Source organism: Cotesia typhae, unplaced genomic scaffold, assembly GCF_013202065.1.
Source record: "Cotesia typhae breed Kobodo isofemale line unplaced genomic scaffold, CoteBio_Ctyphae contig_20, whole genome shotgun sequence".
Taxonomy (NCBI): Eukaryota; Metazoa; Arthropoda; class Insecta; order Hymenoptera; family Braconidae; genus Cotesia; species Cotesia typhae.
In genome coordinates this window covers 4390353-4413174 of record NW_027423725.1, presented here as the reverse complement: position 1 = coordinate 4413174, position 22822 = coordinate 4390353, and the positions used below count along the sequence as shown (strand labels likewise).

Here is a 22822-nt window from a genome sequence, read left to right as displayed (position 1 = left end):
ATTGACATTTTTTTTTTAATTATAGTTTTGATGAACTTTAAGGAGAAATTTTTTTTTTTATTTATTAGTTTTTTTTTTGTATTTAAGTAGGTATAATATGTATGATATAATAGTATGATATAAGTATAAATGCTTATTTATTAATATTATATATACTCTATGTAAATTGTACTTATGACCCTTAAAGAGCACTTGTTCTAGGGCCGCTTAATTTAATAAATAAATAAATAAAAAAATATAATACCACCATTATCCCTACAATAAAAATACATGAAAGTGTGAAGTTAGTCAATAGTCGAAACTCGCAAAAAAATGGTACCTGATTCCTTATTGGTAAAAATTAGACGCGCGCGTAGCGCGCTATTCAAATTTCTAGTAATCAATAAATGATACTGAAATCAACTGACATCTGACAATTTTTTTTTTTTTTTTTTTTTTTATATATATTAAAAATCGATTGTAAAAAAATAGTATTAAAAAAAATTTATTCTTGTAATTCTTATAAATTTTTAAATGTGAAATTTTTCTATTATAATTTAGTCATAATAATAAAAAAAAACTGACAATTCTTTGTTAATTTTAAAATCATATTAATAAACAAAAATGAATTAATTATTTTTTTTTTATTTCAGGTTTTTTCCGAAGTAAATATATCATTCAGCATTGGTGGAAAATGGTACATAAGTGATCCAATAATTTATGCGTACATAGAAGATAAAATATTTGAAACTCCACGAAATGTGTCAATAAAACTTCACCATCGTATTGGTAGATTCATAAAATTACGATTTACTTTAGCGGCCAAGTGGCTTATGATAAGTGAGATCACTTTTGATTCTGGTGAGTCACATTGTGTATTTCATTTGATATCATTCTTTATCATTAAGTTATTTTTTTTTATCTCATTTACCGAGTTATAACCCAAATAACGTTCGACACAGCGGCTTAGCCAACTAAGAAAATAAAATAAATAGAATAGAAAAAAAAAAAAAATAAAAAAAAGTAAAATAAATAATCAATTCCACTTATGTTTTATCGTATCACTGTTGACAGACATAGCCCATGGGAATTTTACGCCAGAATCTCCCCCCTCGACCGAGTCACCACGTACAAAGAACCAAAGTACCTCAAAAGATATTCCACTGCAAGCGGAAATTCCTATCTCAACGGCTAAACAGGACGATCCAACGTACATGGCTGTTATAATCGGTGTACTGACAGCTGTAATACTTTTATTAGCTGTTGCAATATTTTTCATCGTATCGCATCATCGGCAAAGGAAGAACTTTGCCAGTTCTCTTGATGCTAAAGAATCAATACCTTCTGGTAATCATCAACATTTATCACCAGAATCAGCTTACGGCACAACTGGAGAAAAAGATTCGTCATTAATAACTTACAGAGTTGAAGATTTTGATGATCGTTATGCTGGTGCTAAATTAACAACATTACCGCGTGATTTAAATGATCGTTTACTCGGTGATGTTAGATTAGATGAATACCAGGAACCGTTTCATGAAAATAAATATCGAGAACCATCGCAAGCTACTTATTATGGTTATAGTACCGTTGTTATTGACAATAAGGATTTGCATGATAATATTGATTGCTCAGGTAATATACTTTAATATACTTTTTATTAATATCAAATTTCATATCCATAGTTGTTAAATTATATAATAAACAAAACCAAATGATATTCTTATCTAATAATTTCTTTTTTAACTATGTAGATCCCACGTATGATTATGCGGTTCCAATACCAGTACCTAGTACCAGTAGCGAGCATGAAAGTGTCTTTTCGAAAACATCGTCGAGAGGTAGCGCTAAGGTAAACAAATTTTTTTTATTACTATCGTAATTTGTTATCTCGAGAAGAAATTTGTTTTTTTTTTTCATCATTTTTTTTTGTCGTGATCTTAATAAAAGTATCTTTATTACCAAGTGTATATATATACATTTATTTATATATACATAGAAAATCTCAAGTTGATTTCAAGCGGTGGTAAATTAAATAAATTGGTATTCCAGGCATGTTTGCAGAGTTTTTTTCCACCGCCACCGCCACCGATAAGCGTCCCTCCAAGTCGGGGATCTAACAACGTAGTCTATTCAAGTTCTCCAAGCCCTCAACTAATCTCTGAGCGTGAACGGAGAGGAAGCAAACGTCGGGAGCACACGCACAATAGATACGCGTAAGAATATGCTCGCATTGTGTACTGCATATGATATGCAACTTTTTTAATCTGATGGTTTTTAATATCACTTTTACGAACTCATACAGTATTTATATTTATTATATTCATATTTGTGTTTTCGTAGATGTGAATTTTTTTATTATTAAATTCATCTCTTCATCTCTTTATGAGTTGGAAATAGTGTCAGTTAATGTCGGATAAATATTTAAATATATTGTACACATACAATATAATATTATATTAACATAAACATAAAAACGTACATACTATATATAGGATCGATTTGTTAAATTCTTTTTTTGCTATTAGTAATTAACAAATCGACTGCCACGCTATAAGACTGAAGCTATATAAATTGCGAAATTTGAGAACAACAAATTAACAGACTAAACGTGTTTGGCTTTGTATGAATTTTTGTACTCCAAGATTTAAAAAAAAAAAAAAAAAAACATTCAAACAAACACGAATAATAATGTACTGTATTATATTTTTTTTTTACTTCTACTTTATTTTTTTCTATACAGCAATTTTAAATATAGAACATATTTGTAACCAATTATAATTATTGTAACTTAATGACCAATTGTAGACGTTAAGTGTAATTAAAATAGGTGAAATTTCTTATGTTATTTCTCTATTTCTAAAAAAGAAACCGACATCGCCTTCAACGCAACGAGTAAATAAAAAATAATAAGAATAAAATTTAAAAATAAATAATTTAAAATAAAAAGTGAACAAAGAAGAAATAATAAACATAATTTTTATGAGAATTGACAATACAGGGATAAACCAACAATAAAAATATCATGTATGTAAAAAAACCCGATGACGATTGTGATATAGATAAAAAAAAAAAAAAAAAAAAAGAGACAAGAAATGAAGGAAATAAAATTATTGCTAACAAATTAATTAAAATTTAAAGTTATAACCACATTGCGAATCATGAAAAAAATAAGAAATGATAATTTTCTTATTAATTAATATAATATGAGGTTTACCATTTATAGATACTCGATTCATCGAAGCTTTGTTGGCTTATTACTACGTATTATTACGACGTCTATACTTTTATATAACAACGATTAAAAAAAAAATGAGCAGTGATTATGGTTGATTTTTGACTTATTGTTTATGTCGTTGAAAAAAAAAAAAAATTATAAGCGATAAATATATATGAGTGAAAAATTTTCTACAGTCGCGTATAACTTTACGAATGAAAGCAGTTCAAGTGACGGAAGTTACCACTACTCTCTAAAAGTGGGACTATGATTTTTAAGTACGTGATAAAAAAAAAAGGGTCACAATATGAATATTGTTGTTAAATGGAAACTTTCATTTGTGAGCTATTACTGTGCATGTATTCGTTGACGAAACAAATGCATTACTTTATTTAAAAAAAATTTTTAAGCCTCTATTTTATTCAACTGGAAATCTATAAACGATTAATATTTTTTGTCTCTTTAGATTTCTTTTTTCGTAGAGTTTTATATCGAGAATTTAGTGTAAAATACACAATAAACAAAAACGGCAAATGTCAATTTTTATGATGCGTACTGGACGATCAAATACACTTTATGTAATCTTATAAAATATAGATTGCTAAAAATTAATATAAAATTTACAAGTCGTAATGGAAATACACTTCTCGATATTTTATTTGTACGAAATAACACTAAATAAAAAAAAAAATAATTAATGAGTGAAAAATAGAATATGATACGAGAATCTGGTGGGGATTTGTACCTGTTCAGAATTTTTGCTAAGAAAAGAAATTGTATTTTTTTGATTAATTTTTTTTATTTAATAATTCAATTTTCTTACAATTTAATAGTATTATTTGCTCCTTTTACAAGCATACAATTTTTATTTATTTAAACATATTAAAAAAATTTAAGTATTCTATCAGCAAAACATTATGATTTAAATTATTCGATAAACTTTTGATAATTGTTTAGTTTTATGATCCACAATACTTCATTCCATAAACATGATATTTATAATTTTTTATGAGCAATCACATATTTTTTGTTTTGGAAATTCATCAAAAACAGAATAATTGAAAAAAAAATTTTTAATATTGCCAATTTTTTTCACAAACTTTCATAATTATTATTGCAAATTACTGTAAAAAAATTAATAAAAAATTTTTAACAATGTGAATATTTTATACCAAAAAAACCAAATCACCGTGAAACTAAACAATTACGAAAATTTTTAGTTGCTTTTAGTTTTTAAGCTTCTGGTAAGCGTTATCTAAACATAACATGGCTTGTAGATAATCACGTTATTAAATTCTTAATGTCGTTTAAAAGTGAATTTTTCAGGAAAATACAAAATTATTATAAATAAAAAAATTAAAAAAAAAAAAAAAGAAGAAATAAATGCTTTGCTTTTTATCTTTATCGTTGAAGTAGAAAAGATTTATAATATGTATTTAGAAAGAGAATTTTTACGCTGACGTTATTATAAACTACTATATGATATCGAACTCAGCAATACTATATATACAATTTATTGTTAGAATCTTTTTAATAAAAAAATAATATTAAGAATAAAAGAAAAAACATACATGAGCTGATATGATAATCAATTAATTGTCGACGTTAGTTACTGCGAATTTTGTATTAGGAAGAAATACTAACGAAAAAAAAGTTTTATATATTTTAAAAAAATGTTAATTCTTTTAAAAAATAATAAATAGAATCGCGAATAAAAATAATAATAAAAATTATGATTACTAGTAACTTATGATAAAATGACAAAAAAATATTAATTTTTTTGATCTTTTCATTAAAAAAAAAAAAAAAAACATAATCGAATGATAAATTTAGAAAAATATTAAAAGAATAAATCTTGCATTAATGGACTATTTTAAACGATATACAATCATTATAAGATAATAAATAGGAGCATTTAGGTGTAATTAATAATAACGAGTAGAGTAGAATATCACAAAAATAAAAAAAAAAAAAAAAAAGACAAATCCTTGAAAATTATTAAAATTTTTAATTTCGTTTTCTTGAATTTGCCTTGTATTTCTGGATTGGAACGTCCCACCTGTAAATCTCAAAACTCAAATTGAATTTTAATACAACTTTAGATTTAGATTAAAAATCAACGACTCTCAATAAAAGAGAAAAAAAATATAAATATATATGTATGTATATATACGTATATATAATATATAAATATAAAAATATAAAAAGTGCGAAAATTTCTATGTAACTGCGCGAGTTATGTAATGTATGAATTTTTAACAAAAAAAAAAAAAAAAATCAAGTTTATTTATTTTATGTACATATGAATGTAATTTATAAAGTACCCAAGCGATAATAAAAAACTCAACTCCCTTTTTGTATATAATTGTATCATAAATTATATATTGAGTAACCACCAAGTGTAATTAATTAATGGTGCCCCACACGCACATGGAAATTCCACACCTACACAAATACACGTTTACAAAAAAAATTACAAACACAAAGTGAAATTATTATATACCAATAATAAATGTTTTTAAATAGCTGAATTATTTCTACAATATGTAATAATGGAATATATAGAATTTAAAGTTTATTTATTTTTTATTTATTCCCTTTTCTCATAAAATTTCCTTTTTAAGTTTTCAAGATCCTCATTGAAGCAATATTTTTATTTAAACAATGGAAGTATGAAATCAAAACGAGAGAAAATGATTAAATCTGATTATATGTAATTGGATCCAAACGGTAAGATAGATCCAGAATTTAATTTCGGTAGGATCCAGCTATATATGAGAAGATATCATTATATCTGATTATAAGTGATTATATATAATACCATATGATTATAATAATAACAATAATTTAAATATATAATTTTGTAATACCAATCCTAAATTTGTAAGTTTTATTGAATTATAGTAACAATTTAATTGTTTATTGATTTTATAAATTATTTTTAATATCCTTTTGTGTAATAAAAAAAGGTCATTTTTTATTATATATCATTTTATAAATTTATGTATAATTAGGTGTCTTGAATAGGCAACTTGAGAAAAATTTTTATTTGTTCAGCTAAGAAATAAAATTGTTTGAAATTTACAACAAATTAACTTCTTATTATAACATTGTTTATTTTTTTTAAAATAAATTTTTTCTCTCAGTGTAATTATAATTGGATCGATTCATTTCTTCTTGCGATAAACAAAATTTATCAATTATTGAGAGGATTTGGTTTTTTTTTCATCTGAAAATAAATGAAAATGAAGTTAGCCGACATTTCAAAACTTTTAGAAATTTTTTACTGAAAAAATTTTAATTAAATAATTAAAAAAAAAATTTCACCTGTAAAAAACTTGAAAAACTATAAGTGTAATTTTTTAGAAATATCTTTTTAGTTGTAATTTAATTAATAAAAAAAGTCAAAAATTTTCAGACGCCTGCTAACTTCAGTGTCATGAAAATAATTATAAAAATGAAAGAATATCGGGAGTTATTAATAAAATCAGACTTGTTTGACTAGAAATGTTTAATGAAAATTTAAATAATTCGTGGACTCAGGTCGCAGATTTTCGTCTACAATCACCCTATCGCTTTTTTACTCAAACACAACTGCATGAGTAAAGCATATAGATGATATAATATAGAATATAGAATACACTCAACTAGTAATAGAATGAAAGGATATAAAACTGAATAGAAATAAAAAACATAAAAGAGAATCTATGTTTGTTCGATGAAATCAATGGAGCAAAGAGGTGAAAAAAAAGAAAAAAACTAGTAAAAAAAGATAATAAAGAATAAAAGTGAAGGGAAAGTTGAAAGGCATAGGACCATAGATACATTGGTACGTATGTACGTCTGAGGGAAAAAGATCGACATCTGGCGCTTACCGGAGTTCCCTATGTCGCCACAAGTCAGGGTGGCGTCGGGTACTTGTGTCCCTCAGAGGGTTGGTCGACCCTCACCAACCCTCAGTTTGTCTTGGAGTTGCGAATGATATGCATTGTCACTAACAATTTTATCGATCGTATTTAATTTTCTCGCAGTATACTCTACACTCCGTCCCATTAGAATCAGTATAAATTATCGCGAATAACAGTTTATTAAATCTTTCATTTATCAACATGATATATTGTCATTATTTTTTTAACATTGTCAATTATAATTGATAGACTGTTAAATAGAATTATACTACCGTTAATAATTTATTAAATATTTTTAAAAATGATTTTTCGATAATTATTTAAGATAATTAATGTTCTGACATTATTTAAATTCAATCACAGTCTACATAGCCAATCATTTCTTATTTGACAGTGCGTGCTTGTGATTCTTCTATCGTTAGATGGAGCAAACTGGGGCATGCAAATTCAATAATGAAAGCTTATTAAAAAAGTAAGCTCATTAAATAAGATTATTTTTTCACTTTATTTATAGAATATTAATTAGTTTTATTTTTTACATCCTTTCTTTATTTTACTCATTTTGTTTTTATCATTGTTCTTAATTTAATTAATACTGCTGTGTACTCTTTGATGATTATTAATCAAATATTTGTGGAAAATTTATTAATCAATATCGGATAAATATTATGATAGCATATATTTATCATTTCGAATTCGTTTAATTGCAATTAAAATTAATATTATAAAAAATAGACAAAAAATTAATGATACTTTTGTTTATTTTGATGTCAATAAACACTAATTGCTTTAGAAAAAGGAAAAAAAATTTCTGTAAAAGAAAATTTAAGGGATTGGAACTAAAAGAGTACAAAAAAAGGTCAATAGTTTTTTTTTTTTTTTTTTTTTAATGTAAACTTTCTGAAAGAGCAAAATTTACTGAACTAAAAACTAGTGTTTACGCGAGAAATTTTCTTTGTCTCACACCCTTTTTGCCTAATCCCTTCAATTATTTTGATGAACTAGACTGTAAATTAATGCATTAATTTGATGAATAAATGTATCATTTTTTTTTTCTAAATTTACGGTGCCATTATGGTTTGTTTTTTAATATAGTTATACAATAAGAGATATTTTATTCTTACTTTTTTTAGAATTTTAAACTAAACCAAAATTAATATTTAAAAATTTTTAGAATTTTCTCAACAAAGAAATTAAAATAAAAAAAAATGTATTTTCAGAAATTTCGAAAATTTAAAGTGCAATTTTTAAAATAATAGTTTAAAATTAATTTAAAAGTTTAATAAAACAAAAAATTTGTCAGATGTTTGCTAATTTCATTTTAAGAATTTATTTATTTATTTATTACATTAGGAGGTCCGACAGAAATTATTTCAATTACACGACTAATACTTTTTAAAATTTGTTACAACTAATAAAAAATAGTTACAATTTCTGCATTTACATATTATTATAAGAAATTATATATTTAGATGAAATACATTTCAATAATAATAATAGGATTGATGTAAGTATTACTAGTGAAATTTTGAATATATCACAATATATAATTAATATATCACAGAAAGAGAGTTCAATAATAAAAGATTTAAAAGATAAGAGCATGCAAAATAAAAATAAAAATATTAATTGCACTAATATATGAGTCCAGCAAGATTGCGATATGATATTTCAGATTGAAATTTTGCATTTTTTTCAAAGTTACATTTCATTAATTGGATAGAAATTATGGTGAAAAATAAATATTCCATAAATAATTTTAATATTATTATTATTATTTTGTTTCAGATTAAACGATAATAAGGTAGACTTTATGTCAGTAAGAAAGATTATAATAGTGAGAGAACCCCGTAAAACGGAACTACGATGAAAATCTCACGCTTTTGTGACGTTGTCTCATTAATTATTCAGCGATTTTTCATGTGTCTTTTTTGTATTGCCTCAACAGCACGCAGTATAGATCTTTGTGAGTGATTTCATTTTTTGTTCTTACCACTATACTAGTCATCTATATCATTATAATACTACACCATATACATATGTTAGATTTATTTTGTTGTATAAGTAAAATTCTCCTTATTAAAAATGTTTCTTGATTAATTTCCAACAAGTTCATAAATATTAAGAGGGGGAGAATATACTTTGACACTTGAAGTAATTTATTTATAAATGAATATGTAAAAAAAATTAACAATAATAAAAATTAGTTAATTATTTATTAAATAAATTTCAATAATTTAAAAAAAATAAAAATATTAAAAATTTCTTTTAGCACAATGTATAAATCCATTAGGAATGGAATCCGGTGCAATCTCAGATGCAGACATTACTGCAAGTTCTAGTTTTGATAGTGGAAATGTGGGACCACGTCAATCGAGGTCTAAAAATCAATATTTTAATTAAAAATAAGATTTATTTATCAGTTATTTTACAAGTAACATACCTAGTAATAAAAAGATTGAATAATTAAATGTTGTAATTTCTGTATGCATTAACAGACTGAGGACCGAAAATCATGGAGGAGCCTGGTGTCCTAAAAACGAAATTACCAGTGAGCCTCGTGAATGGCTTGAAATCGATTTGCATTCTGTACATGTGATCACTGGTACAAATACTCAAGGCCGTTTTGGAAATGGATTGGGAGTTGAGTACGCAGAGGGTTATTTGTTAGAATATTGGCGCCCGCGGCTCGGTAAATGGGTACGGTACAGAGACATCAAAGGAAAGGAGGTAAAAGCTTCAATAAATCTTTTCTTTAAATACCTACTTATCTATTTAAAGCTTATTTCTTTCATTTATTATTCATTCAATATTTTATTTCATCTCTTGTCATTTATTTGTACCAACATTCAATCTACTTAGAATTAAAAAAAAAATTTTTTTTTATAATTCTGTTCAATTTTATATAATTGAAGATATTTTTATGATTTTAAATAATATTTTTAGTAGGTATAAATATATTGAGTTTTATCACCGGTATAATACACTGAAAAAAAAAAACAACTCATGAAAAATTTTTATTCGAGATTGCACTTTTGTTTAAAGTTATTCAGTTTTCTTAATTCAAGAAATGAACTCTTGAATCAATAAATTAAAACTCTTGGATGAGCAGAAAATTCTTCAGTAGAATTCTACTTCAACGAAGCACTTTACTGTTTTCAAACAAGAGAAATACATACTTTGTCCAACAGTTTCTTTTTCTTAGATTAAGATACGCGGTAACGTTGAGTCAAGATATTATCAAATTGTTTCAAGAATATCGTTTAAACTAAAAATTCTCGTATTTCGGGTACTTTCTGTGTAAAAAAAATCTTTTATACGTTTCAGAATATTTTGAAGTAAAAATTTCGTTTTTTTTTTTTAATTTTTTTGCTATTTTTAATGAAGAAACTTGTTCTTGAACCAATATAAAGTTCGTAAAAGAAAACAAAATTATTGTTAATTTTCGAGAAGTGTTCTTAGATAAAAAATTCGATTATATCAATCAAAATTAATATACTCTTGAATAAAGGGGAAATTTTTATTAATGAAAGATATTTGTATTTTAAGATACGATCACGAGATTTAAGACAAAAAATTCTTGAAGCAACAATCGGTTGTTGTTAAAATAAGTTTTTGGAAAGATTTTCTTTTGATTCATGATAAGTTTTTTGTCAGTGTGTATGTATTTCAATGATTATTATTGGATAAATTTTGAAGAATAATAAAATTTTATTATTTTTCAGATCCTTAAAGGAAACACAAATACTTATTTAGAGAACAAGCATGAATTAGATCCACCATTGTGGGCAAGTAAAATAAGATTTTTCCCCTACAGTAATCATCGGCGAACTGTTTGTATGCGAGTTGAGTTATACGGGTGTCTTTGGACGGGTAATTTGAATTTAGTACTTCAATTATATATTTTAAATTGCATAATTATATACTTACTGTTGAAAAAAAAAAAAAAACTGAGCAAATTTTATTGCTATTAAGTTTAATGAAGTGGTAATGGTTATTAAATTAATAATTACAGATGGTATAGTGGCTTACTCGATGCCCCAAGGCGACACGAGAGGAAATGAATGGGAGTTCTTTGATGCAAGTTACGATGGCCACTGGGATGGGGAATTACGTCGTGGTTTAGGACAATTAGTTGATAGTAAAATTGGACCGGATAATTTTAAAATGGGATACTATGATTCTGTTCGTAGTCAAGGATGGGTCGCTTGGAGAAACGATACTCGTGCTAATGAACCTATCGAAATAAAATTTGAATTCGATACTGTACGAGAATTTGCTGCGGTTCATCTTTACTGTAATAATCAATTTAGTAGAGATGTACAAGTATGAAAACAATTATTTTATTTTTCATATTATTATGTTCATTTTGAAATACTTAGATTGGATCAGAATATTCGTAGATTTTTTTCATGACCTTTAGATGTTTTCTAAAAGTTGACTTGTAGCATTGAAAAATTTCATCTTTAATTATCACAATAGTTTTGCATTTTTAATTTTTCGTACCAAGTACGCATATTTATTCTATTTGAAATTCAAGAAGAAAAGCGTATTTTTTTTAACTAACTTTCTTTTCATGTGAGTTTTTATTATTTTCGGTAATTTTAGTTTTTTATAATTAAAATTGCTTTATACATATTTTGAATGGTGGAATCATTAAAATTAATAATTTGTCTCCGCAGAAAGTTAGTTCAGCTTCTGATTTATATTAATACTGTTTTCAGGTATTTTCGCAAGTAGATGTGTTATTCAGTATTGGAGGAACTTATTTCAGTGGTGAACCGATTGTTTATACATACATGGAGGATAAAATATTTGAAACTTCACGTAATATTACAATTAAACTTCACCACCGTGTTGGAAAATTCATAATATTACGTCTCCACTTTTCATCAAAATGGATTATGCTTAGCGAAGTTATATTTGATTCTGGTAAATATATATTGATAACTGTAAATTAAATATCAGTTAAATTGATAATTACTTTAGTATTTTCAGTTACAAGAGAATAATTATAGAACTTATTCATATGGAATTTCACGATATAAATGTTTTTTTTTTTTTATTTTATTTTATTTGTTTAAAGTCGCACAAACTACTACTAAGGTCATGAGCGACTGCGGTAGGGAAAAAACTTTCGTGGTTGGACTCGTTTTATTATTTTTTATGACTGAACAGCATAATACACTTTAATATTGAAAATATTAATTGGTGTACGCCGGAATCGAACCCGGTCCAATGCTTTGGTAAGCAAGGGCCGGATCCGACAGGCTACTGCACGCTAGTATATAAATGTTGTTTTTAGTATTAATTCGAATTATTTAATAATGTTCAATTTTCAATAATTTTAGTCGTGAGAAGTTTTAAGTAGACGTAATTAAATCGTAATTTATATTTTTAATAGTTTACAATTTTATCTGATTTTTTACTGATCTGAACAATAATACTCTCAGAAAAGAAAAAAATCAAAAAAATTTCCTAATTTTTTGTGTATTTTAAAAAACTGTATGTATTATTATAAAAAATAATAGCGTCGAGCTTTAACTGGACTGATAGAAAAATTAACTAGATTTAATATAAAAAATGTTGAGTCAAATACATCATATTAAAGAGTTTGACTATCTTAGATCAAGCAAAAAATTATATTTAGTTCAAACGACTTTCACTTAGCTGAAAATTTCTTTTCTCAAACAAAATTAATTTTTATGAGCAGTATGTAAATAAAAACATTGATTTCCATTATAAGATTTGTAGCTAAAAACTTGACGTTTTAAAATGTTTAATTTTTTATTTCAACCCTTTTTTTAGTAATACACAAAAAAGTTACTTGAATCAAGAAAATAATTTTGAAGAACTTGTAACCGGGGGGGTTAGCCCAGGTCCAGTTAGCTACCCCTTTCCTCTTTAGAAAGGGCGCCACTGGGATTTTAGACACGGTGTCCCAGAAACCGGGGAAGCATGAGAAGGAAAGGACAGGGTCGTGAGAAGTCCGAGAAAGGCTGTAAATAAGACTGAGAAAATTTATTTATAAAAATTAAACTGATTTATTAACCAACTCCACAAACTTAACAGTCTCCTTAAAACTAACTTAATTGTGAGAACCTCTCACCTACGTTGGCCCTTGCCGATTTTTCCTATAACTAATTAACCAATTTATTCAACCTCGTCACTCCGACGGAATATCTCAATATCTTAATTTCCTCGTCAACCTGACGGAATACCATAAAATACCAACTAATTACCTCGTCAACCTGACGGAATACCAATTAACATAATTTATCTCGTCAACCTGACGGAATACCAGTTAAAACCTATTCCCGACTGCGCCCCCGACTCGGGCGTCTACGCAGCGGTTTCCTAACTTAATCCGTTGTACCCCCGACTCGGGCGTCTATACAACGTTTCTAAATACTCATTAAATTCCATACAAAAATCGTCCACCGGACGCTAACTTAATACACACTTTCTCTAATTACTCAAATTTCTTCGAATTACTAATTATCTAAATTCCTTGAATTTTACGCTTAACATTTCTTTAATACCAATTACCAAATTCACTAATTTAATTAATTACCAAATTTTATCAATCAAAATTATTCAATTAAAGTCATTAACTATTTTCTCAATAAACTAATTTACTAGATTTACTAAATTAATTAAATTCAGCCCAACGGCCTAGAATTAATTTTACAAAATTTCAAATTTCAAATTCTACAAGTTTAACAAGCCTCATTAAATATTCAAACTGCATATATTCCAAAGTGACCTTGACTATCTAAATTACACAAATGCTTCTACTATTTCAACTTAATCAAATAATTTTAACTAAATAATTTCCCATAACTAAAAGGCTTGTAACAACTAATTAATTGACATTTATGAATAATTTACTTATAAAAGAATCTACTAAATTAAAAGTGACATCTGAGACAATAGCGATCATTAATTGACAAATTTTATTACAGTTAATTCGGCCTCTCAATTTTCAAATTCAAGCTTGGCCTGAAATAATTGTAATAATAATACCTGACTTAACTTTTACAACTCTCCAAACGTTAAGTGAAGTCCCGGTGGAAACGGGCGAAATCAGCGGCTGGTTGGTCTCTCTCTCTCGTCTCCAATAAACTTTCCGGCTCCAAGTAATGGGTTCCCAATTCCGGATCGTAGATTGACTTCCTTCTTGATGGTCCTGAATCTCGATGACAGAATTTATTACACAGCACTCCACTGACTCACTGTTGTGCCAAAAGCCTCACTGTCTCAAAGCGTCACTGGCTCAAAAGCCTGGCTCAAAAGGTGTTACTTGTTCCAAGGGCTGGCTCAAAAAAGCGTTACTTGTTCCAGGGCCTGGCTCAAAAAGCCTTGATATTTCTTTTGTCGGATCTTTTATAACCCTTGACTCCGAGTTCTCGAACTTTCCTATTGTCAACCCCGCTTCGTTTTTTGGGGACAGCAGTGGGGACTTTCGATTTGCACGCCCGGTGACAAGTCTGAACTACTTGTCAAAATCGAACGGTAAGGGAAAACCCTCATTACCGTGGCGTCAATAAAGTGGTCGATAACGACCATGAGAAGTTCAGTTTTCCCTGTCACAAACTTCATTATTTTGATTTGAGTAAAAAAATTCTTAAACTAAGAAATTTTTCTTAGTTTAAATAAATTTTACTTGATTCAAGAATTTTTCTTCTTCATTAAAGACAATGACATTCTTCTTAATTATTTTCTTGTTTTAAGAATTTTTCTCTTGATTAAAGTTAATTTTTTTTCTATTTATGAAAAAATATAAAAATGTGGTTATTGACAATTTTTTTTGCAAATTGATAACAGAAGATATTTTAACTTTTTATATTTTCGTATTTTTTTATGTTGCGCGTCGAAAGTAGAACAATTTTAATAAAAAAATTTTTTGATTTGTCAATCCTTAGAATTTTTATATTTTTTTTTCATTTAATTAAAATAGGCAAAGTATTTTTTTTTTAAACTGTCCTATTTTCGATAAGCAAAAAAAATAAGTGAATGTTAAAAAGACATCGAATCATATTGATTCTATCGCCAAAAATAACGTGGTCCCCACTTTTACCCAAATACCAGAATTTTTAGTTACTCGATTAATCTTTAAAGTATTTTATAGGAAAAAATGATATTAAATTTTCATATAAATTTTCAGATATAGCTCACGGTAATTTTACACTAGAAGAATTTGTGACAACAGATTTATCATCACTGCCAGACGAGTTTTTCATAAACAATAAAAATGCAGTATCAGACAGTGAACTTCCAGTATTAACAGCCCAGCATGATGATCCTACATATATGGCAGTGGTAATTGGTGTTCTTACAGCAATAATTTTATTACTAGCTGTAGCGATATTTTTTATCGTATCACGGCATAGACAGCGTAAATGTTTTGCAAGTCCTGTAGCAGTAAAAGTTCCCTCGCATCTTGGGTCAACGTGTGCGACTGTTGAAAAAGGAGCCGCATTAATGGCTTACACATTAGAAGAAGACGAAGGGTAATATTTAATTACATTAAAAATAATGTGTTTATACAAGGTAATGAAAATGAATTTTGTAGACGATACGCTGGTGGTGGCACAACTTCAACATTACCGCGTGAACTTGACAATCGACTTTTAGACCTCGTTAAATTAGATGAGTACCAAGAGCCTTATCAAGCTCTTAAATATGCTCCGTACTATAGCTACAGCACCATTATTATGGAAATGAAGGATATGATGTTGAACAATATGGGTACTGGTATCAATTACGCTGCCGGTACGAGTACAGAGTACTGAGTGTTTGTGACCCAAACAGATATGATGAGCAATCAAGTTAATTAATTGTATAATTATTCAGTTCCAGAGGTCGTAACGGTCCCTCTTCTCAATCCCGAGGGCACCTTTTCAACACATGAAATTCCATCTAGTTCTGTTTCTAGTGTAAGTGCCAGCGACGATCAAGACAGTATTTTTTCTAAAACATCCTCGCGTAACAGTCGTATTGACGATAAAAAGGTTACACTTTTAATTTTACTTATTACGATAAATTTTAACTTTCATTAATTAACTTTCGACAATAAAGCTAAATATTATTTGTTTTATTTTTATTTTTATTTATTTATTTATTTATTTTTTTTAAATAATTATTAGTCACCAACACAGCAAGAAGTTCTTGCAGCGCTGAAAAAACGACTGGAACAGTCAACAGTACCATTATTCCCACGGCACCGGCTACGAATGCTTTCAAAACTTGCTGAGGGAGCATTTGGATCGGTATAATTATAAAAACTACTTTGTTTTTTTGTTTATTTTTGCATTAAATTAAGTTTATTTTATTTCATTTTTTTTTTTTTTTATTTTGATAGGTCTATGTAGCTGAAGCTGAAGGAATTCCAGAGTATGGTACTAATTCTAATACACTTGGCAAAAGACTTGTTGCTGTGAAATTTTTACTGCCTGATGCCAGTGAAAAAGAAAAGTTAGTAAAAAAATTCACATTGTGATAATTATTAAGCGTGCACTGATAATATTACTAACTCAATTAAAGGAGAAAAATTTTAAAACAAGAAAATCATTTTGAAGAATTAAATCATATTGAATCAAACAGAAAAATTCTTGAATTTTTTTTGTTTTGAGTAAATTTTGAGTTAAAAATTTTTTTACTTGATTCAACACTATGAAGTTGATTGAAATGATCTTATTTGTTAACGTTTTTTTTTTCTCTTGAATCAAGTTAATTTTTTTTTATTAGTCTAGGGTTAAAATTTTAATTATTAAATTCTATTCATAATTAGTAAGTTTTGTAATTTTATGGATTTTCGACAAACATTGTTTGAAACAATTTTATAGAATTGTATTTTTAGATCTAAGCTTGAAATTTAATTGAAGTATTGTTTTGACTTGCACAAATTCCAAATTTCATCGAATTGGCCTGTACCTTTTATCCATGTGATTATTCTAGCTAATATTCATTGTAACTTTCAATGTGCAATCACTATAACGTTCGTGTGACTTTTTTACAAAAATGAATAATAATTAACACGAAGAAAAAAATTTGAAATGAGAATTTGGAGTCTATAGGAGTAATAGCTTGGAAATTAAAAATTTTTATCTCTAACACCCACTTTCGCGAACTCCTGTGAGATGAACTATCGTAAAATTTGTCCATAGACTATTTCTACATCTTTTACAGAAAATTCCTACCAAATTTGGATTCGATAGGAGCTAAAGTTTAAAAACGGGAATTTTTAATTGTTAACGCCCCCGCAAACCCCTTTGAGGGAGGAATTTCTTAAAATCCGTTCTTAGCTGACCTCTACATGGCAAAAGTAATATTCCTACAAAATTTCAAGTCTTTAGGTGTCATAGTTCTAGAGATATCGTGATGAGTCAATGTATTTATAGAACAGCTCTTACATATATGTTGATGATAACAGTTTTATAAAAAAAATTTGCTTTTATATTGGCTTAGATTTTTTGAAATTTAAAAATTTATTGAAATGTGCTTGACTAGAAATTAGGAAACCCAATTTTTGATAAATGTGAATATGATGAAAATATAAAAAAGTAAATTGATTATTGAAATTAAAAAAAAAAAGTATTGAACTTTTAAATTTAGTTACGACATTTGCATTGGAAATTAATGAATATTTTTTTAGATTTAACAATTAATAAGTATCTGAGAAATTTACATAAATGATTTTTACGAATAAGACCAAATTTAATATAATACTATAAAATTTTTTGTGATTAAAAATGAAAAATTTATGATTTTTCATAAACTTTCAGGAAAAAAAAAATATAAAGAGTTAAAAGAAATAATGTAAAAATTTTCTATGAAAAACTGTAGAAATTGCTATTTTCGAAACTTTTAACTTGAATGTACAAACTAAAATTTTTAATATCGCAAATTGATCTATTTACAGTTTTGCATATAGTAAAAAATTAATAAGTTGATTTTTTGATTGTTTTTTAAAAAAAAATCATCATTTATAACTTATTTAAAATATAATAATTTATTCGTTTAATTATTTTCAGACTCGACTTTCAACGTGATGTAAGAATTTTAGCAGCATTAGAAGATGTCAACATAGCTCGAGTTTTAGGAGTATGTTGTCGCGAAGAACCTTATTGTGTCGTAATGGAATACTTAGAACACGGTGATCTTTGTCAATTTTTAAAGACTCATATAACTGTCGAAGATGCACATTCAATGCCACATGGTGTGAAAACCCTTAGCTTTAATTGTCTTATTTATATGGCTGCCCAAATCGCATCAGGAATGCGATATTTAGAAAATTTAAATTTTGTTCATCGTGATTTAGCCACTAGGTTGGTTCAAATAATTTTTTAATAATAATGTTTATTATAATATTAAGAATAATAACAACAATAATAATAATTGTTACTTTTTTTCACAGGAATTGTTTAGTTGGTAAGGCGTATCTTATTAAAATTTCTGATTTTGGGACAGACAATGAATTATATGCTGGTGATTATTACCAAGTTAGTGATGGTGCATTATTACCAGTACGCTGGATGGCCTGGGAATGTGTTTTCCTGGTAAATGAAATGAATATTAATGGATGAGAATATTTATTACATAGTAAATAAATTTATTTTGAATTATTTACAGAGGAAATATACAACCAAAAGCGACGTTTGGGCCTTTGCGGTAACGCTTTGGGAAATTCTCAATCTTGGTCGGCATGTGCCGTATGAAGATTTAACAGACGAAGAAGTTGTTGAAAATCTTGAACAATTGCATACCGAAGATGATAATTGTAATAGTGGTAGAAATGAAAATGATCCAAAAGTACGTGTATTATTCGAATATTTACCAAAACCGAAAACATCGAGTAAAGATATTTATGATTTGATGTTGGAATGCTGGAGACGAGATGAAAATAGTCGTCCAACTTTCCGTGAAATATCACTGTTTCTTCAGAGGAAAAATCTTGGCTATGCACCAACTTGTTAATAATATTTTTTTAAAATGTTCGATATTTATGAATTGAACGATCACAAGGATGCATGATTAGAACTGTACCATAATTATAATAATTATTTTTAAGGATTAAAATAATAATAGTCATAAAAAGTACTTATTAAACATGCACTCAACGCATTTAAACGAAGTAAATAATTGAAAAATAGTGAATTAAAAGAGAATATATAAAGTGGCGACAAAAAATTCACTATTTTTTTCGAATCATACATGAAGATATGATACTTTTTAATGTTTCAAGGGCCGTTTTCAAAAATTAGTCCGATAGAAAAATTTTTGGGAGTCACTCAAGATTTTTTTTTATTTTTTTAAACATCGAAAAAAATTTTTTTTTTAAGTTGACATACTAGAAAGTGAAGAGAATTTAATTTTTTATGATTTTGAAATTTTCAAAAAATCTTGAACAATCCCAAAGAATTTTTGGATTCGACTGATTTTCGGAGAGGACTCTAAAAATATGATAAATTAACATACTTTTACAGACTTGAAAAAAAGTAGTTAGTTTTTTCACAACACTCTAATATAAATATACATGGGTCATTCTACCAAAAAAATTTTATTAAGCGTAATTCACAGTTTTTTAATTTTACGGAGGTATTTTTTGCAAAAACGAAAATGTTTAGTTTCATTTAACCTCTTAATGTTCGGTCATACTTTTGCAAAGATTTAATAAAATTCATGTATTTTGAATATTCATTTATTTATTTTAAAACGAAAATTACTTTGATAAAAAATAGAAACGTCGCAAAAAAATGATAGAAATTTAGTTTTGAACAACTTTGTTTTGATCGAATGACCCATGTAAATTTTTGCAAATGCGTAAAATTTTTGCGCAGACTAGTATGTAATTTTTTTTCAAAGTGACATTCGTAATAAGTAAACTAAGAAATTTTATGATATAAGCTTCGAGAAATTAAATGATTGATAGAAATGATCGAGTTACATATCTTGTTTATAAACATTTTCTTTTTTAATTGAAAACTAATACATAAAATATATATAAAGAATGTGAAGAAATAGCTCTAATGAAAATATATCGTTATTATAGTGTTAATTTATATGAAAAATTGCAATAAAATTATAGTATTGTGATTTTAAAAATCGCAATAGTCCTAAATAATGTAAACTATAAAAACAAAAATATTTCTTAATGTTAAATTTTCAAAACTGTTTTGAATGAAAAAATTTGATTTCTTCATGTCACTATGATCAGAAAATCATGAGTGTTTACGTTAATGTTATCATCAATAACATAACTATGAATTTGTATATATTAGATGGGATCAACTATAAAAGTACCTTTCATAAATCATTATAATTCAGATTATACTAAAATATATCACAAAACAACGAAAAGTTAAAGATGATTATTTACAAAAATTATTCATATTGCAATTAAATTATTAAATTTTAACGATATTGTTATTTTGCTTGAAACAACTTTTAATTTAATAAAGTTATTTTATAAACCGCGTCGTTAATTCAACTCGAATTTATTTAGGTAAATTTCGTGGAACTCTAATTTTTTCGTTGTTTTATGGCTTTAGAAGATATGTTAATATCTTTTTAAGCTATTTGAGAAAGTTATATTAATATATTACAGTGGCTGTAAAAAGTAATTTTTCTATACTTAATTCTTATCAAGTAACTCTTAAGTACTAAAAAAAATCCTCTCAGAAAAACAGTTCGATCTCTTAATTCTACGAGAGGCTCATTGAGATTTTGTTTTCCCATTTAGATAACACGTAAAAAATTCCTTTTTTCTGAACCGAGCTACTTAAATTTTTTTTAATTCCTAAAAACATGTTTTTGACGGAAGCCTAACATGTTTTTCTTTTTAATATAAATCGATTTGATTTTGTAACTTGTGTCTTCTTATTATACTTATGCTGTGATTAGTTCGTCAAATAATGACCGCACATACTTTTTTTTTTCTTAATGAAGAAATCTACCTTCCATTAGTTCTGTGATTTTACTTGGTAGATATTTTCTCCAGTTATTACACAAGACTAATAAGTTAACTTATTTTTGTAAATTTTTAGTCAATTTTAATTAACTTCTATCTTCCTCTCAGTTCTATAGCTTCTTTATGGATGACTCTATTTTCCATTTAATAATTCAACATTTTATGGTTAAAACATTATCATGTAAACGTAGTAGGCTGTAAGGTAGTTGATAAGAACGTTGTAAAAAAATCGTGTTTTAAAGGAAAATATATACATATTGATATTTATCGTAGCACTCAATTAATGGCTTCATGCTTGAAACATCTACGTTACAAAAAGAAATATAAGAAATAATAAAAAAAATCAACTAAATTAATTATTATATTCATTGAGTTTAATTACAGGTCCATGTAATTTTTATCATAATGATGAAATAACTATAAAAAAAAATTCAAAATCAAAATAATAGAAGAAATAAATTTAATTCAGTGATGAAAAGAGAATTGCGTTGACTATATCTTCCAATAATTTTTTTAAAGTTATTTTGTCGTTAATAATGATTATTTCTAATAATGATTATTAATAATGAAAATTGATTTTCTGCTCTTCGGCTGGAAAGTGGCAACTTCCTGGCCGCTGCGCTAAACGAAGTTGCCACATTCCGGCTACGTCGAGCAGAAAAATAGTATACACATCTTGGCCAGTAAAAAGAAAAGCCTCAGACCACATGTTTGTCAACCTCGGCTTCGCCTCGGCCAACAATTACATGTGATCTGAAATTTTTCTTACTTTACTGGCCTAGGTATGTAATATACTATTCTTATTATAACATTACTCATTTTTTTTCTAAAGTTAATACAGTACAACCTGGTTATAAGTTACATTGGATGATCTACTCACTCTCACGGTAGGTATATCTATATATGAAATATTTCATGTGAGTAGAAGAGAGAAAGAAATATAACTTATAACTAGGTTGTATACTATAGTTAAAATTCATGTTGTCTTTCGGTTTGTCTCACTTGTGCTTACAATTTTATTTTCTGCTATTCCTGAACTGTATCTGCCATCTCTTAACTATTTTTTGAAACTTTTCTCATCCTACATTTTCCGTCAGCTGGGCGTTGATAAGGGCAGTGACTGCATGCACCCTGATAACCACACTTACTACTTGTAGTATAGAAAGTTTAGTCAAAGTTAACGTCAAGTTCACTCCAATTAAATACAATATGTATTGAAATTGCATAGCAACTTAACGTTAAACTATAGCCGTAATTTGAATCTAAGTTTTAACTAACTTTTAATTTCTAAAAAAGTTATTGTTTAGTTGGAATGATTTTTTAATATCGAAATTTCGGTAACTTTAATTGTAAAATTGATAGAAAAAGCAATGTTGCTTCAAGTTGTATTTATTATTTGGACCTTCAAGTTGATTAGAAAACCATTATTTAACAAATTTTTTTGCAAGTTAATTGTCAATCACTTCCCTGATAGCCACCTTACCTATAACTTACTGTCAATCTACGTCCGCAATTTGAAGCAAACTTGACGGAAAGAGTTGGCAAAGCGAGCGATTACCTATTAGTTACCTATAACTTACTCTGCAAATAGACGTCAAAACTTGCTGTACAAGTATTTCCTTCAAATTGTAGTAAAGTTGAAAAGAAATTTAACTACAAGTTTGATTGTTAACTTGTATTCAAGTTGCGGCCGTAGATTTCTGTCAATTTGCTTACAACTGTTGTTGAGTGAAGAATTACCGCCAA

At 27.0% G+C, this 22822-nt stretch overlaps 1 protein-coding gene across 1 annotated transcript in view; it reads left to right on the top strand.

The window, feature by feature from the left end:
- Window positions 1-21351, top strand: part of LOC141537889 (discoidin domain-containing receptor 2-like) — a 49615-nt gene extending 28264 nt beyond the window's left edge. Inside the window, exons 6-23 of the mRNA XM_074259096.1 lie at window positions 633-840; window positions 1054-1614; window positions 1734-1831; window positions 2032-2196; window positions 9016-9070; window positions 9377-9482; window positions 9603-9834; window positions 10830-10977; window positions 11120-11430; window positions 11829-12036; window positions 15272-15617; window positions 15680-15879; window positions 15961-16118; window positions 16254-16376; window positions 16469-16581; window positions 18141-18434; window positions 18524-18665; window positions 18739-21351. Of these exons, the coding sequence (XP_074115197.1) occupies window positions 633-840; window positions 1054-1614; window positions 1734-1831; window positions 2032-2196; window positions 9016-9070; window positions 9377-9482; window positions 9603-9834; window positions 10830-10977; window positions 11120-11430; window positions 11829-12036; window positions 15272-15617; window positions 15680-15879; window positions 15961-16118; window positions 16254-16376; window positions 16469-16581; window positions 18141-18434; window positions 18524-18665; window positions 18739-19083 (3813 nt within the window). The 3' untranslated portion in view covers window positions 19084-21351. The remainder of the gene's footprint in view (window positions 1-632; window positions 841-1053; window positions 1615-1733; window positions 1832-2031; window positions 2197-9015; window positions 9071-9376; window positions 9483-9602; window positions 9835-10829; window positions 10978-11119; window positions 11431-11828; window positions 12037-15271; window positions 15618-15679; window positions 15880-15960; window positions 16119-16253; window positions 16377-16468; window positions 16582-18140; window positions 18435-18523; window positions 18666-18738) is intronic.
- The last annotated feature ends 1471 nt before the right edge of the window (window positions 21352-22822 follow it).